This window comes from Prinia subflava, chromosome 19, assembly GCF_021018805.1.
Source record: "Prinia subflava isolate CZ2003 ecotype Zambia chromosome 19, Cam_Psub_1.2, whole genome shotgun sequence".
NCBI classification, from domain to species: domain Eukaryota; kingdom Metazoa; phylum Chordata; class Aves; order Passeriformes; family Cisticolidae; genus Prinia; species Prinia subflava.
The window spans coordinates 944,122-963,688 of NC_086265.1; the positions used below are offsets into that span (position 1 = coordinate 944,122).

General features: G+C 48.6%; 1 protein-coding gene across 2 annotated transcripts in view; it reads right to left on the minus strand.

Annotated features, from left to right (window-relative positions):
* Positions 1–1,058: 1,058 nt before the first annotated feature.
* The window catches only part of TMEM132C (transmembrane protein 132C), a 168,073-nt gene continuing 149,564 nt past the window's right edge, over positions 1,059–19,567 (minus strand). For both annotated transcript variants that reach the window (XM_063415993.1, XM_063415994.1), the window contains exons 6-9: positions 12,738–12,943; positions 11,818–12,091; positions 10,795–10,986; positions 1,059–4,165 (exon numbers count right to left, since the gene is read on the minus strand). In XM_063415993.1, the coding sequence (XP_063272063.1) occupies positions 2,966–4,165; positions 10,795–10,986; positions 11,818–12,091; positions 12,738–12,943 (1,872 nt within the window). In that variant the 3' untranslated portion in view covers positions 1,059–2,965. The remainder of the gene's footprint in view (positions 4,166–10,794; positions 10,987–11,817; positions 12,092–12,737; positions 12,944–19,567) is intronic.

Here is a 19,567-nt window from a genome sequence, read left to right on the forward strand (position 1 = left end):
TCACTGAGCTTCTCGGATGAAAGGCTCTCCTCTGAGTGCAAATTATTATTAATGAATCTCTCTGCTGGCTCCTTGACAGAAGATGTACCTTGCAGCCTGTTATCTTTGCAGCCATGCACCCCTGGCACGGGCAGATTCCCTCTCCTGGCAGGTGAGCTGTGGTGCCAGCAGGGAGGCTGCAGCAGCGCTCCGTGCCCATCCCAGTGCCTCAGAAATGGAAATCCTGCCATTTGACCCAATGGGAATTTCTCAAATAAATGATATTTCACGGCCCAGTGGTTTCCTCCCTGCTGAGATGTTCGTTTATGGTGGCTCGCTCGGAACAGGGCTGTGACAAAATTTTTGGTTGGTGCAAGACAAATTGAAAAATTTCAGTGTGGGCCTCTGAAGGCCTGTGCTCTGTAGCTTCAGAAAAATTAAATGTGAAGGCAGGGCTCAGGTTTTACCCTTTTTACGCCTCTTTGTTGTCTTTTCAAATCCAGCCTGTCCTCCTCTGCACAGAGGCACGATTTGGTGACCTTGCTCCTGCCCAGGCAGCACCCCTGGAAGTGCCACCCTCGTGGGTGCTGCACAGGACACCCTCCTCAGGGGTGCCCCTGCAGCTGGCACAGCCTGGGCTCCCACAGCGCATTATTTCTGCTCCACTGCTGCACTTCTCTCTCCTCTGCTGTCGTCTGCTGCAGCTCCACGCTGTAAATGCCTTTTCTACCTCAGGGACACCTGCGTCCTCCCAGGAAGAGCCACGTCATTCGTTAATTAATTGCAGGAGCTGCCCATGCCAGGAGCAGAGCCCTGGAGCTGCAGGTGCTGGGGGAGGCACGGGGATGAACAGGATGGATCGTGGCACTGCCCTGCCCTGTGCCTGGCTGAGCTGCTGCTGCCATCCATCATCATCACCACGCTGCCTGCGGAGGGGAGCGCTTCACCAGGGAAGGGTCAGAGCAGGAACAACTTCCATACATCTCTGTTCTCCCTCCAGAACGTGGCTTAAATCATCTTCCAGGGCAGCACCTCACTGCAATGACAGAGGAGCCCACCGCTGAGGAAAGAGAGGTTAATTTGTCAAGCCGTGTAAAGCATTTTAATTACAATTCATATAACATGTATAAATAAATATTACATTCTTTCAGTCTACAATGCATACTAGGCATATCTTGTTAAAACGTCCATCTATGTTATTGGGTGGCAGGATTGACTGTGTCCAAGTAAAAAAAAAAAACCAAACAACCAAACTATGGAGTTTAGTAATTAAAAAACCCAAAAGAACCAAACACATGGCAAAGACAGGACGATGCAAGTGCTTCTGGTAACAGTCAGGACATAATACTGCTTTCCAAAGGCTGGATCTACACCTCCTGTTACTGAGGAGAGCTTTGGGAGGACAGTGGATTCCTCTCTGAGTGGATTTTGATTTGTGTCCTCCACGAACGTGAGCTGGCACTGAGTCAACACAGTTCTGCCAGTTCACAGCACAGATTAAATCTCTGGTTTGCATTTGCTTCCGATTTATTACTGGGTTGGTGTTTGTCTATTCAAAACATCTGATTTACAGTCTAGTCTAAACCTTTCAGTCTTAGCTGGTCCAATGGCAAAAAAAAAAAAAAAAAAATCTATGAAATAGCTGCAGATATTCCTTGACCTTGCTGCAGGAATATTTCCCTCCCTCCCACCCGTGTGCCCACAGGCCAGCTCTCCCAGTACAAGGAATAAAAGTTTGGGGGCAATCAGGGTCTTTCTCTCCATTCTTCTTCTGGCTTTCAGAGCTTGATGAGAGCTGGTGACATCAGAATAAACAGAAAATTACAGCACAAAATGATGAATTCATGAACCTGGCAGAAAAACCAACCCAAAAAAACAACAACCCAACTCCAGGCTGGACATATTTGGCCTCTGAAGGTCTCAATTCTAGGTACATTTACCATGCACCAGTGGGGCACTCCCATTACTTGGTACTTGTGAAAGATAACAAAAACCAGCACCTTCTTCCCTTGGTGAAATGCAGGAACTTTGGTTGTGGAAGTTTTAAACGAGCAATTAAACAAACCATGCAAACCTGAAAGGAAAAATGAAAATTCTTCCAAACAGAACATCTTTCTAGCTGGGGTGAAATGGAGGCTCAGGCTTTCAGAACAGACACCACGTAGGAATTATCAGTCAATACTTATCCCCTGAATTCTTTAAATGACAGGAGACTGTTTACAGCTAACTTAGAAACAGAATGTTCTTGGCCCACTGTGAAATTACTGAATGTTAAATTTTCCTGTTTTCAAGATATTTAAAAGAAAAATACAAGAGGGAAAATGATTCTGTTTCAATTTACCAGACAAATGGAAAAGTAAAAATGAAAATACCAGGTATTTTCTTCCTCCTTCACATGTAATGCCAGAGACACATCTTCATTTCAAATGAAGGAATGAAAAGAAAGGGCCTGAGTACCAATATAAAAAGCCTCCTTGTGGGTCATATGTCCATAACTGTGATGTTTTATTGGAACCAGAACAAGCTATTGTTTGCCTCTTGCTTATTCTTTTCATGCTCTTATATTCTCTCATTTCTTTTCTTACAGATATTTTTGGTACTGTGAAATATTACTACCATTATTACTTGTATGACCCATAAAATGAATTTTCACAACCTCATCTTGCCTAGTTCATCATATTGGTCATACCATTTCTTTGTTCCTGTCTGCTATTTGTATTCCACTTCCTAAATCCAGGAGCAGCAGAACAACCACTGGAAAAAAAACCCAGAACAAAACAAGAACGACAAAACCCCAACAAAACGAAGTGAAAAACAAAAACAAACCACGGACAGTTTGGCAAATTTCTTTCCCTGATTATAAAAACTGCCTCACCGCTCCTCCTGGCGACCCTTCCCCTCCCCCTCGCCCATCCCAATATATACTGTAGAACTGAAGGCATCAAGGTGTGGTTAAACCCAAAAAAAACCAGACCCCGGCAGGGAGCTACGCCTTGTCCTTGAACTTCCCCGCGTAGTTTCGTATCTCTTTGGAGTCCCCCAGGTCCATGTCCTGGCACACCCACTTAATGTCATCGTCGTGGCTGCCCAGGATGGAGTTGACGGTGGGGCAGCCGTCGTCGGGCGGGATGGTGGTGAAGGTGGTGAACTTCACCCGCTTCCTCTTGGACGTGGGCGAGTGCAAAGGCTCCACCTTGTGCTCCTTGCCCAGCCTCCCCCCCGGGTCTGCGGCCCTGTGCACCTGGCCCTGAATGTTCTTCTGGGCGCTGCCGTTGAGCAGCTGGCTGCTCTCCTCGCCGCCCGCGCCGCGGTCGATGATGGTGGTGTGCTCGTCCTGCTGCGGCGACGCGTCCGCCGCGTTCTCCAGCAGCTCCGCCTCGTTGCCCAGCCACACCCAGTCGTGGGAGTGGGTCATGGTGGTCTGTCCTTCCACCAGCACCTGCTTGTGGCGGTACTTGAGCGCAAATGTTGCGCAGTTGATGAGGAACACCAGGATGGCCAGGCAGAAGACGCCCAGCAGGGCGTACATGCCGATCTCCAGGTCGCTGAGGCCGCGGGGGCTCTGCACCAGGTCGCCGTCCTCCACGCCAGCCCCGCCCTTGGGCAGGTCCACCTGGGCGGGGAAGTTGGTGAAGTCGATGGGGATGTTCTGCAGTTGGCTGTCGTCCGAGAGCTTGCCGCCGTCCGGGCGGTTGTTTTTGAGGACTTTGTTCTTGAGGATGGACTTGGCCGTGGTGCTGGCCTTCCTGGGGGTTCCCTCCTCCCTCTCTGCCGAGGAGGTGCCGTAGTGGCGCCCGTCCTGCCCGTGGCGCTCCGGCTCCGTGCCCTTGTGGCGCCGGTCGCTGGCGCGGTTCTCGATCTCGTCGGCGTCGTAGTCGCCGCCCGCCGCCGCGTCCGCGTCGTTCTGCCCGAACTTCACCCGGATGCTGCCGCTGCCCACGGCCAGCACGCTCTTCCTCTTGGACTTCTGGCACGCCTCCGAGATCATCATGTCCACCTTGACCAGCGTGCCCTGGCCCTCGCCCTCCGCCGCCACGACCGGCCAGTTCAGGGCAGGGCTCTGGTGGACGGACACCACGGCTTCGTCCAGCGACACGGCCGACAGGGAGAAATCCTTGGGGTCGTAAATGTCCAGCGGAGTAACAGAGCTGTCACTGAACTGGATCCAGGTGCTCACCACAGCCTCCTGAAAGGACAGGGAGATGGGTGAAGACAGGGCCTTCCACAAATCAACCCAGCGGCCTCCCAGCTCTGAGCGGCAGCTGGAGGAAATGGGACACTGTGACCCTGCACTGCGTTTAAAGCAAACCTGGCCTTGACTGCTGGGGCAGAAAACTGGCCACATTTGTCACTAAAGGTTCCACTGCTACCTCCCTGCAAACGTTTTGCACAAGGACATAGGAAATAATTGATAAGAGGTGTCTTTATTATCAAGGTACCCATTAGCAAGCTACAATTTTACAAGGTCTGGAAGGAAAGTCATTCCTGTCGAACAAAAGCCAAAAGAGGCCAATCACAAAAATTACTAGAGGCACTTGGCAGAACACTTATTTTCCTCATGTTCCACATGCACAGGTGTCATGAGGAGCTGTCAAATTAAGGCATAAGTATCTCAGCAGGAGCAAGGAGCTACCACAGTATCCTGGAATTGGCTGGAGCAGAAGATTCATCTGAAAGAAAAAGACTCACGAAACAATTGCCATTTTCCCGGAGAAAGATTTAAGTAAAGCACACTTCATCCTTGAGGTAATTAAGAAGTCCACCAAATCTGTGTGTCAAGAAGAGGAGGATGGGGATTCTGGCATGATCTCTACAATAAAAATACAAATGGCCCGGATTTAATTGGTCTGTCTTTGTGCTCTGCAGGTAGCACTGTTAGAAGCCATCATTAGAAGCAAACACAAAGCCAGAGGTCAGCTCTTGCCATGTGAAATCCCATCCAGATGACACAGATATTTACTTCTCCACATCTCAATATCTTTCTTTGCAGGACATTTCCTTAATTTTTCATTTGTTCTGTGTCTTGCCTGTGTAGCCAGCAGACAGCCAGGCAGATTGCCAGGGTGCAACTTCCCACAAAAGAAGTTCTTTCCTTCCCACACTTAAACCACAAATGGCTCTAATAACTTCACACTTGGGTACATCAGAACAACCGGGCTGAAAAATCAGCACTGGGGAAAAAACATTGCCACCCTGTTAATGTCCAGTCATAATACAAATTTACAACTTAATATGGTTTTCAATTGGCTGCAATTTGTTATGCTGTGGTTATAAACAAAGAGAATTGCTACCCTTCCAGTTGAATTCAAAGCTTTTCAATGAAAACAGCAAGGGGCATTTAGCTGGGCAGAAGGTTGGGCCATACTGAATATTTGATTTCCAAAGCACTATCAGCAAGTACTTGAGGGACTGAAAGAAGAAAAATAAGTTGTGGCACAACAGGAAAGACGGCGAAGTTCTTGGTGATTTAAATTTACTTCAAAGAGCTGAAACAGAGCCAGGGTAACTCAGGATGGGAAGGGTGAACTGCATCAGGAAATTAAAACATCTGATCTTTCATTAGAGAAACAACCCTGAAATGGCTGAACAGACAAACACAAGGCTCCAGGGCACAGCTCCAATTTCTATCAGGGAAATCTATAGCAGAGCAACCCCGGTCATAGGAAGGCAAAGGGGGTTTTTTAATGGACATGTGCAGAGAGAAAAGGATTCACCTCCTCAGGCAATTCAGCTCCCTGTGCCTTCCTTGTCCCCAAAACAAAGGTCAGCCTCGTGTGCCACCGGGGCAGACACACTGACTCCTCCTCAGCCTGTGCCAGGCCAAGCACCAGCACCACTCCCAGCACACCCTCACTGCTGCTGGGAGCAGAGAGAAAACAGGGCAGGATTTGTACAGGCAGGGCTGGAAATGAGGGCACCTGTCCCTCCTTCCCACCTGGGAACATCCACACCTCTGCCTTTAGGGATTTACATCACTAAATCCTTCGTGCATTTGGACAAAGTTGCCAGCAACTTCAAAGCAACTTTCATTCTTTACACCGCTGCTCTGCAATTCTGCATTCCTGGTTTTATGAAGCACAGACAGAGAAAAATGAGATGGCAGTCAGCTGAAATTTGCAGGCACACATGTGATTTACTGTAGATAACAGAGGTGTGCACTGGCTTAGCCATTATTTTCCACCAGCACTGACGTTTTTTATTTCCAAGAGAACGTTTCTTCATTGGAGGAACCAATTTTTTTCACAAAACAACATTGTCATGCCCATACTATGGACACCATTAATTAAAAGGGAAAGAAAACAAATGAGAGAAAGAAGGAGAGAGTTTAAAATCCTGCCAAAATATATTGTATCAGCCCAAATATTCTATTTAGCAAGAGATCATCTCCTCTCAGTCACATCATTAAAGGAAAGCCAAAGGCAGGGCAAGGAAGTGAATTTCCCAAATGATTATAAATTCTGAGAAGCTAAAAAGGAAAGAAGAGAGAAGAAGGAAATGATTTAGTGCCATGTCCTTCAAGGAGCTGTTTCTGCAAATCCTGTGTACCACATCAATAAATCCCCTCCACATCCCTGACAAGGTCCTCCAGTTACCCTCAGAAGATGAAGATGGATTGGAGCCTCCCCACCTGCAGAGCTGCTGCCCCTCGTCTCATGCCCTCAACACTGAGGTGACAAATGCTTGTGCTCTTTAATTATCAAGCATAAAAAAGAGTTTGAGGGATTATGTTGCTTTCCAGCCTTTCTTTTCCCCACTTTTCCTCTCTCTTCCCTTCACACACACACAGAGGTGCTCGGCTGCACCCCCGGAACCTGCCTGGACACATCAGTGCCAGCGCCCCCCAACACTGACTGTGATGTGAATGGGCCAGAGAATGTTCATTAGGTCACGTTAATGACAGCAAAATCCAGTCCAGACATGCAGAAACTGCCTCCCACGACCGCTGTTGGTTATCACCAGGCCTTCCTTAAGCACATAAAAAACTTTATCAAGACCTATTTTGTCTGAATTTTCCCTTGTGCCTTTGCTGTTCTCTTCCCCCATTACAGGTCTAATTTCTTGGTCTGTGGCAGGTCCACCACCTTTTCTGGCCTTGAATTATATTGGGGCTTATCAGTCCAAAGACACCATTTGATAAATCTTGGATAAACTGATTGCATTTTAGATAGTTCTGCTGCTTAGAAACACGGATCAGGATATTTGATTTTATTCCATGCTCAGAATAAAGCGGCCTTTTAATGGTCTTAATTCACTACAGCACAAATAAAAGTATTTGTGAATAAGCTCTCAGTTGCTGGGGTCAGCTGCAAGGGTCCTGGAGTGAGGCAGGACATCAGAGGAAAGCAATGGTTGGCTCTGCAGAAAACAAATACTTCCCTCCCTCAAATAAAGGCAAAGGAACACTGCTCTCAGCAGCCTCTCTTAGACCAGCTCTGATTGCCCTGTCTGGGGACTTGGATGCTGGAATGGATTTCCCTAGCAATTTTATCACATGAAATATCAAAGTATTACATATGCATTTATTTTCAAGCCTGTGGCTTGTGTAGTAAAAATTGGGCTTGATCGTTATGATGTGGAAATGAAAGGCAGCCAAGACTCAGATCTTAATTCAAACCATGCATTCCCCCACTGTGTATTTCTCTCTCTCCTTTTTGTCCAATCTGCTAATGTGACATTCCTTTCCAGTGGGAATTTGCTTGTATTTGCAAGGGAAGAATTCAGATTCTTATCTAACAATGCATCCCTTCTCCTTTCCCATGCTGCTGAATTCCTTTGTCATTCCTGTGAGCCCTTCCATTGCTCTGTCAGCTTAACGGAGATAGAAATACAATTGAAATACACTGCCAGGATGGGGTAATGAATGCACACCACAGAAATACTCCTAATATCTGTTATTAGCTGTGAGGTGCCAGTGAAGTCTCAGGAGTGGTTTGCAGGAAGGCCAAGGCAGGGCTTGTTCTCCTCCCGGCAGGGCGGGAGCAGCCAGCCCAGCCTGGGCTGGATCTCACAGGCACTTCTCACACTTGGGAGCACCAGGACCTCCTGTTGGAAAGCTCCACCGTGGCTCTTTTCCCCTGAGAAAATGTCTGCAGTTCCCCAGCAGCACTCAGAGATACATTCATTTATTGAAGGATTTTTTTTCTTTCCTCCCTGACCCATTTCAGTTCATTAGACCCCATGCAATACCCTACAGTGACTAAAAAAGCTGATATGACTGAGCTTCCCTGCAGAGCCAGCTGAGCTTTGAGAGTCCTTGGAGCTCACTTAGATCAGGAAACACTTAAACACTGTCGGTTTGATTTGTTTACATTTTGGAGAAGCCTTTCAGATGACAATGTGGATTTAACAACTTTCAGCAAGCCAAACAGAACAGCCTTCCTACCTGAGCAGATGGCCACCAAAAATAGATTCCTCACAGCTACAGTTCCCAAATTTTCAGAGGATACTTCATCTTTGCTATTTAGAAGTTGGCCAGCCTGTGTCTATTTTTAGGCACCTAAATCACTGATCCACTTTTCAGTGCCAATGAGCTCCCTATTGATTATAAAATAATACATAGGCTCAGCATCCCTCAAGGTCACCTCGTCACAGCAGGTAATTAGTTGCTCAGCTACAGATAAAGGTATCTAACGGAAGGCATCCAAGGTAAAAAAATATTGCCTTATCTTCCTTAGAGTGCTTTGTATTTATGGAGAACCTGCCAACCTTCCAGGACTTGTGTTCTGGCTGTTTTGTGCTGCTATGCAGACAAGGTGTGGTCATTGTAATTAAGGTAATCCAGTCATTATGGTCACTGAAAGAAAGCCTCAGCAAACATTCTGAATTTTGTTTTTCAGTTGCATCAGTAAGGTTTGCATAAGTTATTTGGGCCTTTTTATAAACTTGCTTGAGAGGAAAAGACACACCTAAGTAACAAAGTCCTCACAATGTTCAAGGACAGGCTTAGTCCTGGGCTGTCTCCTTGGAAAAAACCCTCTTTCAAAAGGGCCTGATTTTCAGAAAACACTCAGCATTTGCCTCCAAAATTCCAGCTCAGTCAGGATCTCAGCTGATGCACTCCAAACCATGAGTCACTTCTTGCAAAATTTAGCCACAAACATTCCCACATTTGCATTAATTTTTCTATGGGAAAGCGACTTAAATCTTGTATCCTTCATTCAAACTGCAAATGAAAGGAAGAGATGTCTGTGACTCCACAGGTCACTCCTACGCCGTTTCCTTCCATTTATTTCCCAGTGTGAATCTATTCCTGTCTTGTTTTTTGTGATGGAGATGCACTGCTCAGAACCTGAAACTGCCCTGCAGAGGAGCAGCAGCTTGAACCAAACATTTCTAGAATAACTAGAACAACTTCAGAACTCAGGTGCTGGGAAAAACAACCCAAGCCACGTTTCCATGTTTTTACTCTTGTGCATTAGCTCCTGACTTGCCAACTGCAGTGCCACAGAATGACATGGCACATCCCACACCATGACAACAGGGGTGACAAAATGGGCACCACTGGCATCATCTGCCAGAACCTGGTGCTGATAAATGTGCATTTATCAGAACCTGGTGCTGATAAATGTGCATTTATCAGAACCTGGTGCTGATAAATGTTCATGTATCAGAACCTGGTGCTGATAAATGTCTTTGCACACTCAGGACAGATCACCTCTAAATCTGAGGAGCTGACAGTGGGACTGGGCAGCCTTTCCAGACTCACAGGCTCTTTCATCTGCAATCAAATCCACAATTCTTGCAGTGCTGCTGCAGATGGTGCTCTGTCCTACAGGGCAGGATTGGGTTAGGAATGCTCCAGTTTTTGTTCTCACAGTCTTTGAAGACAGTATGCCAGATGTGGTTTCTAAGCCCTGAAGAAGGGAATAAATGGGTTAATTACATAAGATTCTTATTTTTACAGGATGCAACAAATGGAACAGACAGGCACCGTGTCCTTCTGGTTTGGGCATTTTCCTGTCACTAAGTTATAAAACAAACTAAATTATTTTTATGTTGCAGAAAATTAGGTAGCAATAATCATGAAAATGGGCCATAAAACTTGACTTGAGATCTTTCCCTATCTGTGTGAGAGGACAGAACAGTTTCTGCAAGAGGAGCAGCTGTGGACAGGTTTCATTGCAGTGCCCAGCCCCACTCCTGAGGATGCAGGTTCCAGTGCTGACCCTCGGGTTTACTCTGGGCCACACAGACTGCTTGTCTTGATCTGTGGTGCTCTCCAATCTTCTTTTCCACAGAGGTTGTGACCTGAGACAAGCTGTTTGAAAGACCCCCTTTAGAGAGATGGGAACTTGCTGGCTTAAATTTAATCAGCACATGAACTGGATGATGAAACCCCCAAAATCCGTGTGAAAAATAAAAGGAGAGATGAGTCTGGCAGCGTGTCATGGCTCCAGGAGGGGAAAGAAAGGTATGTGGCCATCTTCTGCCTCCATTTCACAGCTCTTGAAGATATTAAATGGTGACACACGGAGCTCTGTGCTCTCCAGCATGACAAACAAGGGCGTACAGCAAACCAGGATCACTGCCCAAAGACTGTGCAGTGAAAACAACACAGCTTCCTTAGCTAAAGAAAGGGCATTAAAACTGCAAACAGCACAAACTCCAGTGCAGTCAGAACTTTAACTGCAGATGAAGTCCGTATTGGAAGGGAAGAAATGACAAGGCAATGCCAGAGTATCTGTAGGGAAAAGCAATTAACATGCACACACTACACCTAAAGTCTAAATTCTAAACTTGCTACGAGTTACTTTGCACTGATAAAATCCTGCCCCATCCCAGAAGTAAAGCCAGTAAATTCAGAGTGTGCATTACCTGCTTAGGAGTATGCAGCAGCTCCTGGGCCACGGCTGTGGCCACAATGGCCCTGCTGGTGGCTGCACTGGGCTGCAGGAAGAGAGAGAGCCCCGACACCAGCTGCACCCCAAGGTCTGTGATGGTCACTTTGTCATCCAGCACAGTCACTGTCTTCTCTGCCAGGATGGAGTCAGACAGAGGAGACAAAACCTGCGGAGAAACACAGAAGAATCAGCTTAGGAAAGGGCTGATCAATTAATCCAACCTTTCTTAAGGTCATCATCCCTTCTTGTTTCCACAGCTTTGTGTACAGAAATGAACAGCACACAGAAGAGGGACTCTGAGTTCATTAGCAGCGTCAGAAAACCTGAGTGGAGAGGTTATGGTGATAACCACTCAAGACTGGGAGCTGTCCTACCCCAGCTGTGTTATTTGCATTATTTCACCACAAGAGTGGATTTAAAATTCTCTTCTCCTGTTACTCTGTCTTCCCATGTGGAAGAGCTCATTAAACCTCCCAAAGGGAGGTCACCAGCCTGGGATTTGTCCTGCATTTCTTGGCTTGGAAATTCTTGTTCCTCCGTTTTTTTCTGTTTCTGATGGAACATCAAGACACAGAATATCCTTCCCTTTGCTGAAACCAAGGGCCATGCTGCTGTCCTTAGGGAGCTATGGATAGCCAGTTCATGCTGTCTCCTCCACCTTCCTCATACCCACATAGATCAGCTCTATTAACCCTGTAAGCACTGGTTTAAGAAAGGATTGACATGTCCCATTGTGTCCATGTTCATGCACGTGCTGTCCTCTCACACCCACACAGATCAGCTCTATTAACCCTTTGTGCACTGGCTTTAGGAAGGACTGCCATGTCCCATTGTGTCCATGTTCATGCACATGCTGTCCTCTCACACCCACACAGATCAGCTCTATCCCCCTGTGTGCACTGGCTTTAGGAAGGACTGCCATGTCCAGTCCCTCTCTGAGGCCTGGCAGCGTGTGGCAGGCACAGAGTGACCCCAGGCTCCCTGCCCAGAGCCGTACCTGCATCGTGGTCATGCCCACTTCCCGGCCGATCAGGATCCTGCCCTCCTGCAGCTTGGCCACGTGAGGATCCTCCAGCTTCATGAAGTCCCTGACCAGGTCTGTGATGTCGAAGTGCCAGTCAGGGCCCAGCAGGTACCTGAGCTGCCCCCAGGGCCCCGAGTCCTCGGCCACGAACTGCGTCAGCACCCTGACCATGGCGTGCTGGTACTGCAGCGTGCAGCCCCGGCCCCTGCGCTCGTCCTCGTCCTCGTCCTCGCTGTCCCTCGTGGGCCTGTGGCAGCACAGAACAAACCAGAGGGAATTTGAGGACTTGAGAACTGCATGACAATCTTGAGAACTTGATGTGCTCGAGAACATGGGTGAAAATTGACACTGGGGAGTGCTGATGGAGAGTGTGCCCTTAAACAGAGCCCTCCCTTCTGGATTTTTGGACTGCCAGTGACCCTTGGCCACCTCACACGATGAAGGACCATAAAACTGGCCTGTGCCTCCTTTTCACCTGTGCTGCCATCTCCAAACAGCTCTGCCAGCGGACCTCACCACAGTTCCACACTGTATTTTGTTGCCCAAGACAAACATACACAGAAGCAGAAGTCCCACAGCTTTTAAAGCTTCATTGCATCTGCAGACACCCAGTGCAAAGCTGGGGGTTCCACACTGGGGGTTCCACACTGGGGTTTCCATACTGGGGGTTCCATACTGGGGGTTCCATACTGAGGGTTCCACACTGGGAGTTCCATACTGGGGGTTCCACACTGGGGGTTCCACACTGGGGGTTCCATACTGGGGGTTCCACACTGGGGGTTCCACACTGGGGGTTCCACACTGGGGTCCCAGTACTGCTGCTCCTCAGGGGAAGAGGCTGCATTAGGGAGCATTCCTCCCACAAATCACCCAAGAAAGTGACTCGAACCCACCTTTTGTTGGAAACAACGGGGACTCGCCAGCCCTTGATCTGGCTGAGCTCGGTGTCAGAAATGTCGATCTGCAGGGGCAGGCGTGGCACCCACACCGTGATCTGCAGGGGAGCACTCAGGTACTGATAGGTGAAGTTCACCAGAGCGTTCACCTTGCCTTTCATCTCCTTGCCGTTGACAAAAACATAGTCACACCTGTCAGAAACCTGAGAGGGGAAGAGACAGGGGAGGGGGGAAAGGTGAGCCTGTGACAGAACGAGCTCCAAGCGCAGCCCTGGCGGCTCAACCCCAAACAAGCAGAGAGGCTCCCTTCTCTTCCTGCATGTTAATGATGGCCTTGTGCAGAGGGAGCAGCTGAACACCAAATCCCCCTGGCTCAGGAGGCACAGTTATGCCGGAGATGCCTCAGGACTGGATTCTGTTTATGAAGCCTGCGGTTGATTTTCCGTCTGCGGCGCAGCGAGCCACAAACCCATGGCAGTGCTGGGGAATTCGTAATGAGCAAAGCTCCTTCCCAGCCCGGGCAAGAGGAACCCAGCAAACCCAAACTGGTCTCCACAGGGCAGGCAGCCAGCCAAAGCTCTACCCTGAAGATGACCTCTGTCAGGGGGTGATGCTGCTTTCAAGGCTGGCTCTGCAGTAGATTTCACCCACTGAAGAGCAGCAGAAGTCGACTCATTTCCTCTGCAATAAACATTATCTGTTTATAAATGTTTACATTTTGATTAAAGCTGTAAAGTATTTCTAAACACTACGGTAGATTTATCATTAATATGTAAATGCTGTCCTGAAATATAAGCAAGCATTATCATAGCTGTGTAAGAGTTATATCAGTAATCACTTCTTTAATCAGTGTTGTAATTTACAGACCATTGAGTTTTCTCATTTATTATGTTACTGAGTACAGTGATAAAATCACTCCTGGATATATAAATCATTAAGAGAGATGCAGATAGTATGAAGTGACTCCATGTGATAAAGTCATTGTCATTTCTATTCCTAAAGGTGTCATAAATGTCTGGGGAAATCCTGTGGCACATTAATCATACATTAAGTGGTGAGCAATGGGAGCTGTTACATTACTAAACGAGCTGGTATGTCTGCAGAAATTAACAGCAAACCCAGCAGATCCCAGCTCCTGCTCTTGCTCCCATCCTGTCAGAACTGTGTTTCATCACCCCTAACGAGCATCAGTAATGGTGGAAATGCATCTCCCCACCTGAACTTGTATTTGTATTATCATCTGCTCCCTTTTATCCCTTCCCAATGCTGTTTTATTCAAACGAAGATTGTCAGCTGGCAGTGCTGATGTCCCCAGACCAACCCAACAGATGGGTGTCCTCTGTGGCCAGAGATGCAGGAGCTGAACTGCTCCAGTCTGCCACACACCCCCCGTTTGTGTCCTCTCTCAGGCTCAGGCACTGCTCATACTCTGGTAAAATATTTGATGGTGAGATTGCAAAAAGAAACATCAGAGAACATAACACAAACAGCTCTGTGCCTCGCTCCCTCGGAGGGCTGTGCTCTAACAGCTCTGCTGGCTGAAGCACTGCCCTGTGCTACAGTAGCTGACCCATCCCTCCCTTCAGGCTTCTCCCTCGCACCACCCGAGGCCGGTTTAAAAGCCTGAAGGGGGCAGAAACATCTTCATTTTAGCACTATGAATGGCATGGCCCAATTTCCCATCTATTAACCTGAATGGCAATACAGAAAGAGGTTTAGTTCACACAGGCTGTTTCAGAACGTCTGCTCTAATCTAAAAGCACCGTGCAGCAGGCATCACGAGGAACCCAATAACGTGTAATATCCTCTGTATTAGCAGGCAGTTATCCAGAACACACCCCTAGATGGGCTGCTCGTTCTTTCTGAGGTGTCTCTGCAGCAGCTTCACCCTGGGAGAGGAACCATCCTGAAAATGCTTCTCATTAAACAGCTCCAGCTGCAGGCAAGCAAGGGCTGCACGTCAGGAGTGCCAGCCCTGAGCTCCTGCCCGGGGAGGTGTCTGTGCCCACAGCAGCCCTGGGGCACCCCAGGGACCCTCACCCCTGGATCTGAGCTGCTGCTGCCCATCCTGCTCTGCAACATTCGACCAAGCAGCTCCAGATAAAGCTCTTGGCTCTTCAGCCCCACCTTCCCTTGAGCAGAAGTGTTTGGGAGGCTTGTCAGCAAAATCCAACTGAAGTCTGCTTGGAGCAACAGCCACTGCTGTCCTAAAGCTGGACCCACCCCCTCATTTCTGTGCAGTTCAACCCAAAGTGAACTTTCTGGTTCATTGTGCAAGTTGCTTATTTGTGCACCGTGCAAACTGCTTGCACGTGCTGATAAAAATTGCTGACAACAAACTCAGCTTCAGACTGGTCAGTTCTGGTCCAGATGTATGATTTTATATTGTCCAAAGCTCAATGCTGTCAGTAACCGAACAAATCTAACTGGTGGGGAAAGAAAAAGCATAACAATAGTGGCCAAACTGCAATTCCAAAATGGTTCTGGGCTGAGATCCAATCTCCATCTGAATTTGGAGAGCTGCTGTAAGCCTTGGTGGCTATGCCACAAACAAATGGCTGCACAAGCCCATCCAGCATCCCGAGGAGGAGGCTGGGCAGCACCACGGAGCCTCTCGCACTGCTGCAGGTTGGTATTCAGTACTGGACACGCATCAGCAGCGCTGGCAGGTCTTTAGGAGCTGCATTATTCTCCTCCCCAAGAACAAGCACTGCTAATGTCCCTACACGTGCTTCCCTCTGCTCCTGCACTCCTGATAAAGAGGTAGCACAGAGAGGAGAGGGAGGGAGGAGCAAAGCTCGGGCTGCATCGGGTTCCTGGAATTCTGCATGCATTTAACTCTTTCCAGGCATCCATCCTGGCAGCACCATCAATTACTCCCGGCAGAGAAAGGCAACACCTCGCAGCTGGTGCTACACAGCAGAAATTCTCTGCACCTCACCCCAGGGTGGGTGGGTGTGCTCTCCTGGGTTAAGCATCCTCATCCTCACCTACTGTTCAGGTAAAGCCATTCCACAGCCCCATCTTCTGCAAGCAGCACACCTCAGCTGAGCCCAGGCACAGCAGAAGAAAAATGAGAGCCAGGGCGTTTGCTTGCCTTGCCCTCCCCTCACACAGTGCCACCTAAAGGATAAATAACCGCGGTTTCTGAGCCTCGAGAGCAGATCAGATGTACTGACTGCTGCAGTTCACAGCTCCAGCAGGCCCCAGGTACGGTGTGATCTGCTGGGCAGATGCCCTCGCAATAAGAGGGTACAGGCTGGGTGGTGCCTCAGGAGACCCCAGCTCAGGCTGGGTGAGGTGCAAACACATCCCAGACAGGCTGGTTCTGGAGTTACTCAGTGCAGCCCTGGCTGAACTGCTTTGATCTGTAAAACAGCACAGAAACACAGGGCTGGTGGGGACCACCAAAGGCAATGTCACATGGAATCATAGAGGAAGGACAGAAAGCAGATTAAAAAAAATGGGTCATATTAGAACTCATTTTTTTTTTTTAATTAAAAAGGTATGTTTGTTTAAGAGTTTTTGATAGATAGAAGTGCTTTCCTGTTCTCCTCCAGGCTTTTGCCAGCCTGGAGGTCAGGGAAGGGGCATGGACAATGTCTCAGCTGTGGGTCCTGCCCACTCCAGGTCAAGAAGTTTCCACCAGAAGCTGCAGGCCCTGTGAGCAGGGATGTCGCTCTCATCTCCTGTAGTATTTATACTTTTACTATGAAAACATCCTCCCTCTGAAAGTGCCTTTTATCTCTGCCATCAGAAGAAGTGAGCAATGATGAAGGGAAAGCCTACTTAGCCACCACCTTTAAGTGATTGGGTTTTTTCTTTCCTGCTTAGCAGATCAGCAAGAAGTTTTGCATTTTAAAGAGCTCTCTGATGCTATTTCAGCAGTTTCTTTCATTATTAAGCTGCATTCAGCTCCTTTCCCCTTTTTTCTATTTTCCTAACTTCTTTCTCCAGATTAAAACTAAAATAAAGAAGCAGACAGCAAAAGACAGGGCTGAGCACAATTCCCTGGAGGCTTCTTCTTTGTCTTTTTCCTGGCATTATATTTTTGTGCCCCCTTGTAACAAAGGCCATTGCCTTTCCAGATGACTTGTACAGAGTCTCTCTACAACAAATCACATTTTATTGAGCTGACAGAGAAAACTGCTGCCTGGAAATGAAGAGAGAGTCTCTCCTGAGCCGCTACCTGTGGCACTCTGTGGTCTGGGGAGGGAGCTTCCCTCTCCCCTGGCAATCAGCAGCAAATTTAGGGGATGTTCCTGGAACTGTCAGCAGCCAAAGGCAGAACCTCTGGGTCTCCCTTCACTCCCTCACTCCAGAGGAAGGTTTGGATCCCTCCCTGTCCTGCGGATCTGCAGGAGGGAGCACGAGCTGCTGGAGGTCACCACGAAGGAGGTGACGAGGCTCTGCCCTGGGCACCGCAGCCAGAGAGGGGCTGGTGGCACCTCTGAGAACCTCTGAGTGGTTTTATTCCACTACAGATTCCAGAGAAATCTCCCCTTCAGTTACTGGTGGAGTCAGGCAGTTTCAGAAAGACAAATCTCATGTCAAGTACAAGCGAAGGCTGCCTTTCAGATGCTGGTGAACTCAAAGCTCTGCCTGTCCTGGTTCGTGTCTGTTGCACGCCACAGTGGAAAGAATGACAACTACAAAACCTAAAAATAAACGAGTGGTGGCCTCTGTCAGTCTACTCCAGTCCAAGCTTGTTTATTCTCCCAGTGGTTTTCACCTCTGGAGATACCAGCCCAGTCTCTGAAGGACAGTTCAGAAGGACAAAAAAGAAGTTTTTAATGCAGCAATCCTGTCAGGTTTATGGAGACTGAAGAACTGAGAGGCATCAGTCCATTTTCTAGGTAGAGAGCTGTGGGATTTCAGGAGTGAGCAGCAATGAGGAGACGTGGTCACAGTGGATGTCCTGCTCGTATTCATCAGGTTCAGAATCTTGCATTTTTGTATGTAAACCCATTTACCCACTTCTGTTATACTAATGTAAATGCTGCTAAAATATTCAAAGGTTACATAAATGCTTAAATATTTATGACAGCACTTCTATGAGCTGAGAGCTTTTTCCAGTGCCTCTAAAAGGAATCTCAATTTCAGTGAAAAAAAAAATTACAGGATAATCAGTAAAGAATAGTGGTGTTCAGCACTTCCCATACATGAGACTCCTTGTGTTGAGCTCAGTGTCCTCACTCTGGCACCCCAGGAAGGCACCTGGAGCTCGTGCAGGTCACGCTCTGGGAGCAGCCATCCATCCCCTGGAGGAACACAGAGCACCAGATCACTGATCCACCACACACCAACACGTCACTGATAGGAAATATCAGACAGTGATCATCATTCCACGAGCTTTTTGGATATTCATGTCCTTGCTATAGAATTTCTCCTAAGATTTCTGTTTAAAAACATCCTCTGTAGAAAGGGAATTATCCTCTATTAAATTCTACAGGTTCTGAGAGAGAGACTCGGTGTAGCTCTGCAGCCTTGATTCCAATTAAACACCCTGGTCTTACTCACAAAGGAAATCCTCTGCTACATGAACATTAGGCTTCCTAAGAAGGATTTCAATGCCTGGCTGCATAATCCTGAATAATCAGTAACCTAGTGGAAAACTGACGCTGTCTCAAGGCCCATACTACTCATTTTTTCAAATTAGACTGTTTAAGTCTGATAAAAGTTAAAGCTCCAGACCTGAGCTCCTCTGAGCTATTTCCAGCTTTGTGGCACTGTCAGAGCAGCCTCCAGAATGGGCAGCTCCCTTCCAAGAGCTGCTGATTGCTGCAGTGGCTGGACTTGCCAGAGCCCCCCTGGCTCCCGGGGACACAGGTGAGGCTCGGTGGTTTGGGAGGTGCCAGCCCAGGGTGAGCACAGCCCTGCGGGCTGGCAAAGCTCCCACTCAGCACAGGAAAGGCTTGGCTTGCTCACGTTACATCCAAGAATAACCCTGAGAGTCCTTTTCACCTGTGACCCACCAAAAGGATCAAACTGTTTCTTGAAGCAGCTGGAACAACAGAGGAGCGACAATTCCCGTTCTGGGCACAGGGAGCAGGGCAGCACCACCTGTATTTACTGATTTCAGCCCTAATTCTGCTGCCCCCAGAAATAACCTGCAGCTCCCAGAGGGTGACAGGGTGACAGGGCTGCTGCTGCTGCTGCTGCAGCTCCCAGAGGGTGACAGGGTGACAGGGCTGCTGCTGCTGCTGCTGCAGCTCCCAGAGGGTGACAGGGTGACAGGGCTGCTGCTGCTGCTGCTGCAGCTCCCAGAGGGTGACAGGGTGACAGGGCTGCTGCTGCTGCTGCTGCAGCTCCCAGAGGGTGACAGGGTGACAGGGCTGTGTGCTGCTGCTGCAGCTCCCAGAGGGTGACAGGGCTGTGTGCTGCTGCTGCTGCAGCTCCCAGAGGGTGACAGGGTGACAGGGCTGTGTGCTGCTGCTGCTGCTGCAGCTCCCAGAGGGTGACAGGGTGACAGGGCTGTGTGCTGCTGCTGCAGCTCCCAGAGGGTGACAGGGCTGTGTGCTGCTGCTGCTGCAGCTCCCAGAGGGTGACAGGGCTGTGTGCTGCTGCTGCTGCAGCTCCCAGAGGGTGACAGGGTGACAGGGCTGCTGCTGCTGCAGCTCCCAGAGGGTGACAGGGCTGTGTGCTGCTGCAGCAGCTCCCAGAGGGTGACAGGGCTGTGTGCTGCTGCTGCTGAGCAGCTGCCACATCACAGAGGTGGCTCCAGTCCCTGAGGCCAGCCCTCAGGCAAGGCTCCCAGCAATCCACATTAGCAGCACAGGAAAAGGAGAACTCTTCAAAAAAAAAAAAAAAAGTTAAAACCAGGGCTA